We start from the raw sequence: 13,876 nt of genomic DNA, 5'->3' as shown, positions 1-13,876 counted from the left end.
TCACGAAATTACACAACACTAGAGCCGGAAAAGATGTCAAAACTAATTCAGTAAAATCCCATCTTTTTAGAGATAGAGAAACTGAGGCCCAGAGAAGTCTTAGATGTCTTGCTGAAGGCAACGCAGCTAACTGCTGCAGAACCAGAACATTCCAGAATCTAGGTTTCTCACGTATCATTCCAAGAGAAATTTAAAATGACTAGGGTACAGTGTGTTTAGGTGGTTGTCTCTGTTCATTTGCTATTGTATTTAGTTCTCCTGTGAAAAGGATTCAGCCTGACTTTTTAAAGGGGTTTGGACCTGGGCCATTTACTTTATGCGCCTGGCGGTGGTGGTGAGCAGTCCATGAATGCCTTGAAATTGCATGCAAAATTTTAAGAGGTGTAGGGGAGAGGCAGAGGGGAAAGAGAGAGAATCTTTGTTGTTGTTTTTGTTAAAGATTTTATTTATTTATTTTTAGAGAGAGAGAGAACGCGAGTGAGGGCGCGTATGCAGGGGCAGTGGCAGAGGTAGAGGAGAGAGAGAATCCCAAGCAGACTCCCCACTAACTGCGGAGCCTGATGTAGGGCTCGATCTCGTGACCCTGAGCCAAAATCAAGAGTCGGACGCTTAACCAACTGGGCCGCCCAGGTGCTTTGCGGATGTGCATTTTTCTTGGAATAAGATCCAAAGCTTTAACATAGTCTCAAAAGTATCAGCAAGCAAAACAAAGTTAAGTGCAGTGGAGACAAGAGGTGTAAGAGCAGGGGTTTCCAAGCTGCTGCAGGCTGGGATGCTTCCAGGGCAGACATGGAGGATGTGGGGTAGGGACAGGCTAGCTGGCAAAGCGAACTCTGTGGTCCCACCTTGCTTTCCCGAAGGGAGGCTTTATTTTATACCTGCTTTCCACATCAGTGTTCTGCTCAATTTGCTGATGGGAAGGCTGCTGCTGCTGGCAGTAGGGGGAAAGAAAGCCACTGCTGGACCATATTCTATAATACTTCAACAAAGGTGTGGCCTTCTGCCCATTAAAAGAAAAAAAATCTTCAGCATTCCACCAAAAGCCCCTCTCCTGACTGTATCTGTTGTTCTATACTTCCACGTTTAACAATCAAGGTATCTCTTGTCTTCCCCACATCTTCATGAACGCCTGCTAGTGGCAAGAAAATAAGGATCAGAAATTGAAAGTGGCTGGAAAAAAGAACCCGAGTCCATCCTTCCCCTCCATAAGGATAATAGAAATCACTTTTTCTTTTTCCTAGCTTCTCACAGGATGACCTTCATCCCAGAGGCCTAGGTGCTGCTAGAGCTGTATCAGAAACCCCAAGTGGATTGTCCACCTTTTTCTTTACAACCTGAGAAAAGCTCTCCCCTCCATTTTTCTCAGATAATAAAGACTGGAGAGTATATATTTAGAAAGAAGTAGTTTTAAGTTTTATAGAATGTTCAATAACTTTGGGGTGGGGAAAAATGAGAACTAGCAAAAAGCAATAAAGCTGAGAAAGCAATATATTTGGTCATTTTCACCCAAAATTAGAACTTCATGCCCCTAAGACACAAGCCTAAATAATGCTGTTTGTGTTGCATTAACCTTAAGCTATAATATGGCAAAAGTAGATTACAGGAAATCACAAAAAACAGTTATAACATTTGCAGCAGCTAGCAGGAGTCTTTTGGCAAGCAATCACTCTTACAGATTGAGTTATAAACATCGAGATCACGGCCTGGGCCTGTGTGAGTTTAGACACAATTCACATATAAATACATGACTTCAAAAATAAGTACCATATTGACAAATGGCCATCCCACAAGACATTTTATTTGAGGGTTGATGCTTCTCTTGTTTTGCATTTTGCCTTTCATTTAACATGTTTACGAAGGATGGGAGAGCCCCGGGGGTGGAGGGATAGTGGGAGACCGCTGGATCAACTCTATCTCTCCTGCTCTCCACAACCGTAGTTGTTTCTACTTGTCAATATGGTACATCCTAGATTTAGCATTTTCAAAGATATTCTCTCACTGAATAGCTGGGCCTACACCAAACAACTTTCTGGGTATTGAGAATTATATTATAAAAGTATAAAATAGGGGCACCTGGGTGGCAGAGTTGGTTAAGCATCTGACTCTTGATTTTGGCTCAGGTCATGATCATGAGATCAAGCCCCGCGTGGGGCTCCGCTCTGGGTGTGCAGCCTGCTAGGATTCTCTCTCTCCCTCTCCCCTCCCCCCCCCACCCTGACACGCTCTCCCTCTCAAATAAATCTTTTTTTTTTTTTTTAAGTATAAGATAATGTTCCTGTTTTTGAGAAATTTGTGATCTCACTGGAAACCCTGGACATACATTTAAGCAGCTGTTAGTCATTCTAAGTGGTGGCAGCCAGAGCAGGGAGTGGCAAAAACACACATGCTAATCTTATTGCCTTCTCTGGTATCGTTTACAGTAAGCAGCCAATCTGAGGTGTATAAGGTATAACGTAGCTCGTGGCACTAGAGGAACGCAGATAACATAGCCCCGGGCTGCGACATAGGGGCCATGTGTCTCACAGTAATAGAAGTGGATGTTCAAAATAGAAATAGAAGGAATAGTCTCAGGGATAAAAGCAACAGCCATTTATTTAGCATTTATTATATTCCAAGTATTCCTCAATATATTCACTGACTTTATCATTACAATACCCACAAGGTAAATAATACAATTAACATATGGATAAACGAACAGAGGCTCAGAGGCATGTCTGCCTGAGGTCCTACAGCCAGCACACAAAGAGATTTCCCAGCAAACCTGCCCGATTTCTAAGCCCAGGCTTTGATCCTAACCCCTCAGTCCTGTTATTTCCAAGATTCTATAAATGTGTTAACACAACTATGATGATGCTTTGTTCAATTATGAAATATAGCAAAGCTCATAAAGTATATAGACATTTCTGCAGAAATTCTACTGATATCCAAGTATGTAATAATTTTCCACTTTTCATATTAATATATCTTAAAGACTATTACTACAGTATCTTTAAGATAATGAGATAGAGGACCATAACATATACATTATATTTAGTTTCCGAAGGTTCTTATCATTCAGAAAACATTCCTAACTGGCAAATTGTTTAGCTATTTTATTTAGCTCTGATGAGCAGAACACTGAGATGAATTCAAGATATTTAAGCATCATGATGGATAAATTCAGTGCTGGTGGTGAAGGCAGATACAAATCTGATATATTTAATGGTACTGTTATAAGAAAATGACTACAAACTACATCTACACACATTCCAAGTACTACTTTTAAGTAGCAACAAATACAATGGACTCGATCTTAGTATAAGGAAAGTACACTTATCAAGGTCCCTCTGCTGCTTGAAGAAAGTCAGCGGAAGGTACACTCCCTTCTGGATGAGGCAACAATTCACGTAATGCCTGGGCGTGTTCAGCCAGACCCTGTGAGGCCAACTTTATTTAGTTTTAGATTATTACACTTTAGAAGGAACCTTTGACTTTATCTACCCCACTTCCGGTATTTGCAGCATCTCATTAGAAGTCAGACACTGCTTATTAAAAGCCAGTTTCTAGGGGCACCTGGGTGGCACGGCGGTTAAGCGTCTGCCTTCGGCTCAGGGCGTGATCCCGGAGTTCTGGGATCGAGCCCCACATCAGGCTCCTCCGCTATGAGCCTGCTTCTTCCTCTCCCACTCCCCCTGCTTGTGTTTCCTCTCTCGCTGGCTGTCTCTCTGTCAAATAAATAAATAAAATCTTAAAAAAAAAAAAAAAGCCAGTTTCTAAAGACTGAATCTGCAGATTAAGGCTGACTGTAGAGAAGGAGTATGTGGGGCCACTTGGAGAACAAAGGAAAGGCTAAGCTTCTGCCTCAAAAATCCTGCGTGAGCCTCCTTTTCTAAACGATGTCGAAAATGACATTTCACATGGAGAACTTTCCAATTCTCGTATGGAAACAAATGTCCTCTTTCTCCTGAGAGATTACAGAAGCTCAACAGGGAAGAAAGGAGAAAGCAAGGCGGGCAGGCTTGGTGCAAATGGCAGCAGCAAAGGCAGGAGAGGAAGTTAACTGCTTTGTTTTGGCAACAGTTTTGTATCTGCCTTTGTGGCAGCTTTTCATTCCTAAAAGCACAATACTCATTGGCCCTTCTCCTAGGGAAGTAAAAAGAAAGAGCAAGCAAAAGACCTTGATTTCCTGAATCTTACTGTCACAGGAACCTTCGCAAATCTGAGCATTCTAGGCTACTTATATGCACGATTTATGGTAAAGATACAACGTTCTTAAAGTCACTTTACAAATGAGAAAATGATGGCAAGAGGTACTAAGAAACATACCTGAATTTACTCGATGAAAAAGTTGAAAAGAAGACCAAACCATTTTCCAGAATAGGTTCCTAGTTTAGCTTAGATAATTACAGTGCTGTGGAAACATAAGGTTTGGTGTAACAGGATGACTTAATGAGACATAAACCAGTGTACCATCTTTGCTGCTACGGATTCCTTTGCAAATGACTGCAAGAGTTTTCACTCTCCTTCCCTTTCCCCCATGCAGAGCAAAGGCAGAAAGACCCCAGTGAGTGTGAATACTGGCCTCCCTCACCCCTTCTTGAGGCTGGAGCTTCCAGAGGTGAGGGAAGGGGGCCACCCCACAAGGACAAAGCAGGCTTCCTGGGATGCAAGTCAGGGGAGGGGTGGGTTGGTAAGTTCCAGAAGGGTGGCTCTGCTTTTAGTGCCTGGCCTTAGAAGTATCAGATCTGGGAGGGCGATCATAAGGATGCATGGGTCTCTGGAACTAGCCTGGCACAGAGGGAATCAGAACTCCAGGGAAACTGCCTACTTTTGAATTTGGGCAGAGTGTCTTACCAGAAATCTTTTTTGATTTTCCTGGACTGACAGAGACTGGTTACTTTAGGGGAATGAAAAGTTGCTTGAGAAAAACACACAGACATTGCTGTCTCAATATTTCTCCCCTAACTGGCAAACAGGAAACAGTGTCACACATGAAAAAGAAGGTTCACTGAAAACACTCACTACCTGAGAAAACAGTACTTCAAACACTACCACATGAAATTATTGTACTAAGGAATTTTCCACATTTTCCAAGTCTGATTCATAACAGTAACGTTCAACTGGAAAACACATTTAAATTTCTAAGAAACACTTCCATAGAGGGAAGTATATATTAACACTAGAACCAAATACCACACAGTTGGCTAAAGTTGAGAGAAGTGTTTTGGGATGAATTATGGAACAAAAGGTATCCACATCTAGCAATTAATCTCTCACGTCCTTGGCCAAAGTTTCTCTTCTCATCCGAGCTGACAAATGTGTTTTGGGATTTGACAGCCAGAAAAAAAATCCTTGGGAGGTATTTTAAGAGTAATTTTTCTTAGAGGAGGCAAAGGAGTAAGGAAGGCGAGGTGAACTGCTTTCAGTATTTCTCTGATATGTTTATCTTTTTAATACGATAACAGCATGCTGATCTGCAACAACACAATTTAAATGGAAATTTAAGATATATTACATTTTGCTGTCTTTCAAAATAGCAATGCACCAAGCCTAAAAAGATTTCATCAAACATAATTTAACCTTTTCTTGATGACCCAAGGTCAATATTATAAATTACCTATTAGTTGTGTGATCTTGGGCAAATCACCTGAACCTTCAGTGTCCTCATCTTTACTATGGGAATGACAGTATCTATCCTATAGAATAGTGGTGATGGATTAAATGAGATCATCCCTGCAAAGCACTTAGCGTAGAGCCCTTTACACTATTAAGAAACCCAAAATGGTAGTTACTGCTTCTTTTTAATATATTTCTCTGTTCATGATTGCGATCTAGAAAACTGAGTTGACCTATAAGTTAAACTTCTGAAGTTAACATAAAATTTAAAACTTACATTCTCTTTTAGAAAAAAAAAAAAAAATCTAACTACCTTTCTTCCAATATGGTAGGCTTGAGGTCAGAAGCAGCTCTCAGTATAAAAAACTAAAAATGATGAATAAATATTTTTAAAATCTTAAATACATAGTTGAATGGTCAGGAGAATAACCGAATCCTACGAGGTAGGAAGGAATTCTGAAATCCCTTGGTAAGCCAGGGCTAAAGAAAGAGTTTCCCAGAGGATGCTGCTCATCCTTGAAGGTCTGGACTAGAGCATGAGTTTTAACCTGTGGAATGCTGGGGGTCAGAGGACAAGCCGGGGACCCTGTAAAATAAGGCTGGATCAGAAGCTGTTGAGATACCTTCCCCTCCTTCCCTGCCACCCCCCGCGGTAAACAAATGGGAAAACACTCTGCCTTCCAGAGGCAGACAGTGGATGAGGCTATCGGCCTGCCTCAGCCTTGGTCGGATTCTGGCAAGGAGGGTGGAGGGAAAGGCACCTCTGAGAATTCCTAATCACAAGCCTACTCTTAGGAATGTTTGGGGATAGAATTCATACTATTTATGGGACCTCACAAATAATCCTTTCTGCGGGAACATACTTTCAACCCAGGCCTCAAGGAGCTCCCACAGATAAATACCAGGGAGAATGGGAGTTCATAGTCATCATCAGTTACCTACTTTGGAAGCACAACTTTGAAAATATTTCTGTGACTCAGTTTCCTCATGTAAGAAATGTAGATGATAATATTCTTATCATAGTGACTCCTGAGAAGATTAAATGAGTTACTACATATAAAGGCTCAGAAGAGTGACTACCACATAGTAAATACTCAATAAATATACACTATTATTAAATGATATGGGAAACTATTTATGACATAAATGAAGAAAGTAGGATTTAACATTATATACAACCCAATTCTGGTTTTGTAAAAAAAATTGCCCTCCTTACGCTCAAGCATGCCCGCAGAGAAAACACTGGAAGGAAAAACACCAAAATGCTACTCTATAGGTATGGCTTGGGGAAATTTATTTTCCTTTTAGATTTTTTAGTTTTTAAATTTCCAACAATCATTATGTATTTCTTTTAAAATTAGAAATACTTAAAAAAAAAAAGACTCCTGTTTCTTCTAGTTGAATCCCAGTACCTCCCCCCGCCCCGCCCCCATGGTAGCATGCTCATTTTCTTCAGAGACCCAACTTAGCCACATAATTTTCAGGTTAGTAGGTAAGGTAAGAGAAGGATGTCTAAAGGAAAAAAATATATATATCAGAAAGGAAAAATTGGCAGGTTCCCACATCATGAAAGAGAGAAATAGTTTCAATATTTCCATGCAGAGAAACAGATTGGCTAGTGATGGCACTCATGTTAAAGCCAGCAGAGGTGTGGGGGTACGGAAGAGGAGTTTTTATCCCCTTCAGTTTAACTTGCTTCGTTTTTGTGATTATGGCCCACAAAGTCAAGATACCTATATGTATAAAGACAAATATTTGAATGATAAGTTATATCTGAAAACAAAGTCTACTTTAAAAAAAAAATACATGATTTAAAGAAGGAATAATAAACCAAAGTCACCTTTCTTGTAATTTAGATGTATTTTAGTCTTTATGAATCAATCTACTGTAACAAAAACGTCCCTGGAGTGCTGTCATATTTTCTGCCTGCCCGGCACCTTCTGAACACCCTTGAAATATATGAAGAATTTCTTTCTTTATTGGTCCTACTTTCCTAGGTCAGAGCCAGAAAACTTGTTTCCCCGGCCTTCCATGAAGCCAGGGCAGCATCATGGGACCAGACGCCACCAACCAGATGTCCTGCTCAGCACTTTGCTTGGTAAGTAAGTAACTTGAGGAGAAAATAACGGAGAATCCATCCTACGGTGACCATGGAGGGAAGTATCAGACTTTCTGAGGGTAGCAGCGTAGGGTCTCTTGCATAAGTGATGTAGTGATGTTTTCCCTTAAACAACCTGGTTGGCGTACTGGGCTCTGTTTCTGGCTGCACACGTAACTACCGGGTACCCTTTAATAAACTCTGCTTCTGCTCAAACTAGCCAGGGTGGATTCTGTTGTTTCAAAGAAACCCGAAAATATGAGGAATGATGATAGCAGCCTCTAAAACATGAGGAGTAACAGCAGATGCCCCACAAAATAACAAAAATATAATAATATAATAAATAACATAAATATGATAAATATAATATAAATAAACTATAATAGGTATATAAATATAAATATATAATATAATAACTAACTAGTATTTCACTGACTGGTTGGTCCTTTGTTCCTACTAAGTAGAGACTAAATTCTCATTTATAGGTGGGGAAACTTTCCCAAGATCACACAACTTGTAAGCACATGGTAGAACTGGTATTCAAACCCACATATTTTTGGCTCCAGAGTCTGAAATCTTATAACTGACATAAACCTCTCCCCTGACAAAACCCAACAGGGGATATAAAACAAACATCCAATGACGCTTCAAAAATACTTCCTAAGGAGGGAAATCCCAGTGTGCTTTACCCAAGCCCTTTTTCAGACTTTTCAGTTGACTTTACTGTGACTTCTAAACTGCAACATAGAAATGGAATGAAATCCATGTAAAAAGTGATTAAGAATGCGAAATTTGGTCAGATGCTGAAATGGATCCTGGGAACCACACATATGAACGACTTTCTTTTTAAAGCCAATTCCTATCAATCACTAAAAACAAAACAAGACTAGAAATCTCTCAGGGAATCTGAGAACATTATTAATGATGTTATATATATCATAAAAAGCAGAGGAACAGGAAATAATATGAATTTCTAAAAATACAGTTCAACTATATCCTGATTTCTGTAATCAGCTCTATATTGCAAATTGCCACTTCATCATGGTAAATTTGCAAATGTATTGGGAAACTTTAAAAGACCTTTTAACACCTGTTTTAGGGAGACCAACCACCTTATATTAGCCCCTCTGCACATTTAGAAAACAAGATTCATTTACCAAGTCTGCTTAAATTTTAAAACATGAATGCATTCAGTGATAATTTTATTTTGCAGAGTAGAAACACAAGGGAGCTTCTAAATGTTGGCTCTCATTATACTTCCAATTATTTCAATTATTTCAGATTATGCATAAGGCAATTTCTCCTTTGACAAAATGCTGGATAAAGATATCCAGGGGAATCTAAATAGCAGCAGTCTTTGTACATATGGTAAATTATGTTCTTGGGGGGAACAAAAAGCTCTAAGTTAGGTGATGTAATATGAATTTGGTTTTTCTTGTGGAGACACTATTTTAACAAAGCCTTGCATAACTAAACCTAGTCTGAACTTTATATATAATGACTATAAACATCTCATTTAATCAACTGTTTTGCATTATTTCAAACATAATTCCGAAAAAACAAAATGGCAACCAAAATAACAAAACCATGCCTACTATGATTCCTGCTTGATTATATGATAAAAACCAGAAATGGCATAATCAGAAATAACCACAGAAATAACATCTTTCTTTGCGTGAACATAAGATACCAATTTAGCCTACAAACCAATAAATGCTTTCTTATGGATTTTCTTACTTCATAAGAATGAGTGGCTTTTCAATAGCCATGTTTGTCCTCATGACCTTGGGCCCTGATCACATCGGATAGAGATAACTGACCTAATGGAACTGTCTGTTTTATTGCAGAACTAAGACTTTTGGGAAAAAAGGGTTACTTCACTGCTTTTTGAGAAAATATCATTTTTGCTAAGTTTTTAATTGTAATTAAAGACCTAGATATGGGCTTTCTAAAACTAAAAACCAGAGGATTTCCAATTTTCTTAAGATTCCAGCTCCTCAACACCACCGGCTATTCTTCAAACATTGATGTGAAGGCACTGGAGTCTTTAAAAAGATGGAGATAAAACATTTACTTCTTCAGCACTTTTCCATCCATCCTCCCATCCCTCAGAATGTGAATTCACACCATTACAAGCTTCAAGGCTCTGAAATAAATGGTGGTCAAACTGAAAGAAAATTAATTATGGTATATACATGAAAAATTTCCGCCTCCACCTCAAGGCTTCCATATTATCTTACATATTACAGTAATAAAGTAAACTGTACTCAGTCTGACGTCTTCTTGATTTGTAACCTGCTACCTCCCGTCCCAACTCTCAAAAGGGGCTTAGCCATCCTCTAACACCACTTGTGTCTAGTTGGCACCGTATGTTTCCTTTCTTAAGGCTCTAAGGATAAGCCTTGGTCTAGTCCCCTATCTTGTGTGGAATATTTTTACTTTATCGTTTTGGTTTGCTACCTGATATTTTAAAACTTTTATTTTGAAATATTTTTAAATTTAGAGAAAAGTTGCAAAAAAAGTACAGAGCATGCCCATAGGCACCTTACCCAGCTTCTCCTAATATTAACATCTTACATAACCACAGGATAATTATCAAAGCCAGGAAATTAATATTTGTACAATATTAAGTAAGCTACAGATCTTATTCAAATTTTACCAGTTTTTCCATTATCATTTTTCATTTGTTACTTTTACATCCCTGATCAATTTAGGGTTGTTGTTCTATCTGGTGTGACATATGGATCTAATTTCATCTTTTTCCAGAGAGCTACCCAATCATTCACATCAGTATTATTCACAATAGTAAAAAAAATAGAGACAACCAAATATCCACTAACTGGTGAATGGATAAATAAAATGTGATCTGTCCATACAAGAAAATATTATTCAGCAATAAAGACTGAAGCACTGAAACATATGCTACGACACACAAGAACCATGAAAACCATGTTCACTCAAAGAAGCAGATCACAAAAGACTACACTGTCATTTTTTTAAAATTCTGTAATTTCAATTTATATGTCTCCTTCCATCCAGGAGTTGTTTAATAAGAGAATTTATTAATATCTAGGTATAAAGGCTTTCTTCTTTTTTTTGTTGGTAAACCGTGGCTTTTAGCATTAAAAAGTGTCCTTTGTTGTGTTTAATGCTCTGTGGCTTAAATTCTATGTTGTCTGGTATCAGAATCACTACCATTCCTTTTTGTTTCCATTTACATAATACAAACGTAATTCCACCTTTGTCCATCCTTTCTTCTTAGAATATTTGACTCACTGTTATAGCTAGGTCTCTGATAGAGTATACTTGGGTTTTACATTGTAAGCCAAATTGTAAATCTTTTTCTTTTAATAGGTAAATTAAGCCCATTCACATTTATTGTTAGGAGTGATATGTTTAGTCACACATCTGTCATATTTTGTAACTGTGAATTTAAAAATAACTCCTGGGGCGCCTGGGTGGCACAGCGGTTAAGCATCTGCCTTCGGCTCAGGGCGTGATCCCGGCGTTATGGGATCGAGCCCCACATCAGGCTTCTCCGCTATGAGCCTGCTTCTTCCTCTCCCACTCCCCCTGCTTGTGTTCCCTCTCTTGCTGGCTGTCTCTATCTCTGTCAGATAAATAAATAAAATCTTTAAAAAATAAATAAATAAAATAAAATAAAAATAAAAATAACTCCTATTTCTTTCCCTATAAGAGGCATGGATTGATATTTAGGAAAGTTTCTTATTTTTGTTCTAGTGGTTACCTTTGTACTTGAATTTTTAAATGTCCTTTAACTATTCACCATCTGGCTTATTACATTTCTCTTTTGGCTGGGAGTACTCTTTATCACCCACTTATTGTCTATTCAAAAATGTTTTTTTTTTCTATTTTCATCTTTCTCTATCCCTTTTCCTCCCATTTTCCCCATTTTTGTTACATTATTTCCACTCTGCCGCAGCACACAACATTTGTGTATTACCCTTCTACCATCATGCCCACCTCTGTTCTACTCTTATACGAACATCTATATGTATTTAAAGGCCATGATCAATGCTAGTCCTATGCTATGTTTTCTCTGCCATTAGTTGGGAATCCTCCAGTACAGAGGTCAGCACACTTTTTCTGTAAAAAACCAGAAAGTAAATACTTCAGTTTTATGGGCCATATGGTCCTTATTGCAATTAATCAACCCTGACACAATGTAACAGAAAAGCAGCCACAGGTGGCATGTAAATAAGCAACTGCGTCTATTTTCCAATAAGACTTTATTTACTGACTCCCATTCTAGCACATTCTTTAAGAAGGACTGATAAATGTAGGATTCCCTAATTTTTGTATGGTCAAAACTGTTTCAGTATTACCTTGATAGTTGAAGGAGAGCCTGGTTGGATATAAAATCCTTAATTCACAGTTTTTTTCATTGAGGATTTTTGTTGTTTTCTTTCCTTTTTTTTTTTTTTAAATGCTGTCCCCAAAACCCTCCTACACTTTGGTGGGAATGCAAGCTGGTGCAGCCACTCTGGAAAACAGTATGGAGTTTCCTCAAAAAGCTGAAAATAGAGCTACCTTACGACCCAGCAATTGCACTACTAGGTATTTACCTCAAAGATACAAAAGTAGTGATCCGAAGGGGCACCTGCACCTCAATGTTTATAGCAACAATGTCCACAATATCCAAACTATGGAAAGAGCCCAGATGTCCATCGACAGATGAATAAAGAAGAGGTGGTACATATATATACAATGGAATATGCACAGCATCAGAAAATGAAATCTTGCCATTTGCAATGACATGGATGGAACTAGAGGGTATTATGCTCAGCGAAATAAGTCAGAGAAAGACAATTATCATATGCTCTCACTGATATATGGAATTTAAGAAACAAGCAGAGGACCACAGGGGAAGAGAGGAAAAAAATGAAACAAGATGAAAACAGAGGGGGAGACAAACCATAAGAGATTCTTAATCATAGGAAACAAACTGAGGGTTGCTGGGGAAGGGGTGGTGGGATGGGGTAACTGGTTAATGGACACTGTGGAAGGTATGTGCTGTAATGAGCACTGGGTATTGTATAAGACTGATGAATCACAGAGCTGTACCCCTGAAACAAATAATACAATTAACAAATTATATGTTAATTTAATTTAATTAAAATTTAAAAAATAATAAATGTCCCCCTCTATTGTCTTCATTTGTAGATTTTTAAGTTTCATGCCAGTCTAATTATTTTGCCTTTGCAAGTTATTTGATCTTTTGACCTAGAGCACTTGAGTATTTTATCTTTATCCCTGAAATCTAAGAGTAAAATTTAGTCTGATATGTCTCAGATTTGGTCAGTCTACATTAATTTTACCAAGTACCCAGTGAATTTTCTCAATGTGTAGGTTCAGGTCTTTTTCTATTTCTGTAATTTATTTTTAAATTATAGTTTTAAATATTAGCTCAGTATCATTGTTTTGTTCCTAGGACTCTGAAAAAATTTTTTAAATGACATTTTTGCTTATCTTTCATTCCCATTTCTCTTGGACCTGAAGGGTAGCAGAATAAGGCATCCCAAATACGTCACTTTAACATAGAAATTATTTCAAGTTAAAGCACTTGAAAAACAGCAAATCAAAGAAAAACACATTGACCTTCCTTCTTTTTCTTAAAAGCAGGGTATGAAATTCCCAGGTGAAAGATGTCCTTCCTAAATCAGAAGGAAAGTAACATTCTTATGAAGGACCAGAAGCTGAGACAAAAAAAAAAAAATTGTGCAAACAGACCTTGTTAAAATAATTCTTACCTTCCTTCAGCCTCCTCACATAGTTTTTCCCAATTGCTTCTCTGTTCAACCTATTATGAAAGAATGTGGGTTTGGTCATTTCTTTGGGTCTTCATTCCTTATAAGGACTTCCGTGTCATGCAAAACGTATATAAATTTGTATGCCTTTCTGTTAATCTGTCTTAGGTTTCTCAGAGCCAGCCAAAAAAAACCTAAGAGGGCAAAGGTAAAAATCTGCTTCTCCTTCAGATCCTTATTTCCTTCTTTCTTTATGTCATTTTCATTTTCCTGGTTATTTTCCTGTCTATCTTCAAACCCCTTATTAAATTTTCATTAGAGTCTATTTTCAATTGGGCACTTTTAAATTTATGCTTCATTTCTGAGACCATTTTGTCTTCTTCTTTCCATTTCCTGAGTTCAATCAACTAGTTTT

The 13,876-nt window shown here is 38.1% G+C and overlaps 1 protein-coding gene across 4 annotated transcripts in view; it reads right to left on the bottom strand.

The window, feature by feature from the left end:
* UBE3D (ubiquitin protein ligase E3D) overlaps nucleotides 1–13,876 on the bottom strand; it is a 190,737-nt gene that overhangs the window by 69,278 nt on the left and 107,583 nt on the right. Inside the window, exon 10 of one of the 4 annotated variants that reach the window (XM_087856921.1) lies at nucleotides 13,465–13,514. The exons of the other annotated variants lie outside the window; for them this stretch is intronic. Within the exon in view, the coding sequence (XP_087713047.1) occupies nucleotides 13,465–13,514 (50 nt within the window). The remainder of the gene's footprint in view (nucleotides 1–13,464; nucleotides 13,515–13,876) is intronic. 4 annotated transcript variants of the gene reach the window in all.

The sequence above is a fragment of the Ursus americanus genome, chromosome 29 (assembly GCF_024610735.1).
Source record: "Ursus americanus isolate L20-20 chromosome 29, mUrsAme1.1.p, whole genome shotgun sequence".
In the NCBI taxonomy this organism is placed as follows: domain Eukaryota; kingdom Metazoa; phylum Chordata; class Mammalia; order Carnivora; family Ursidae; genus Ursus; species Ursus americanus.
This window is presented reverse-complemented; position numbering and strand designations above follow the sequence as displayed.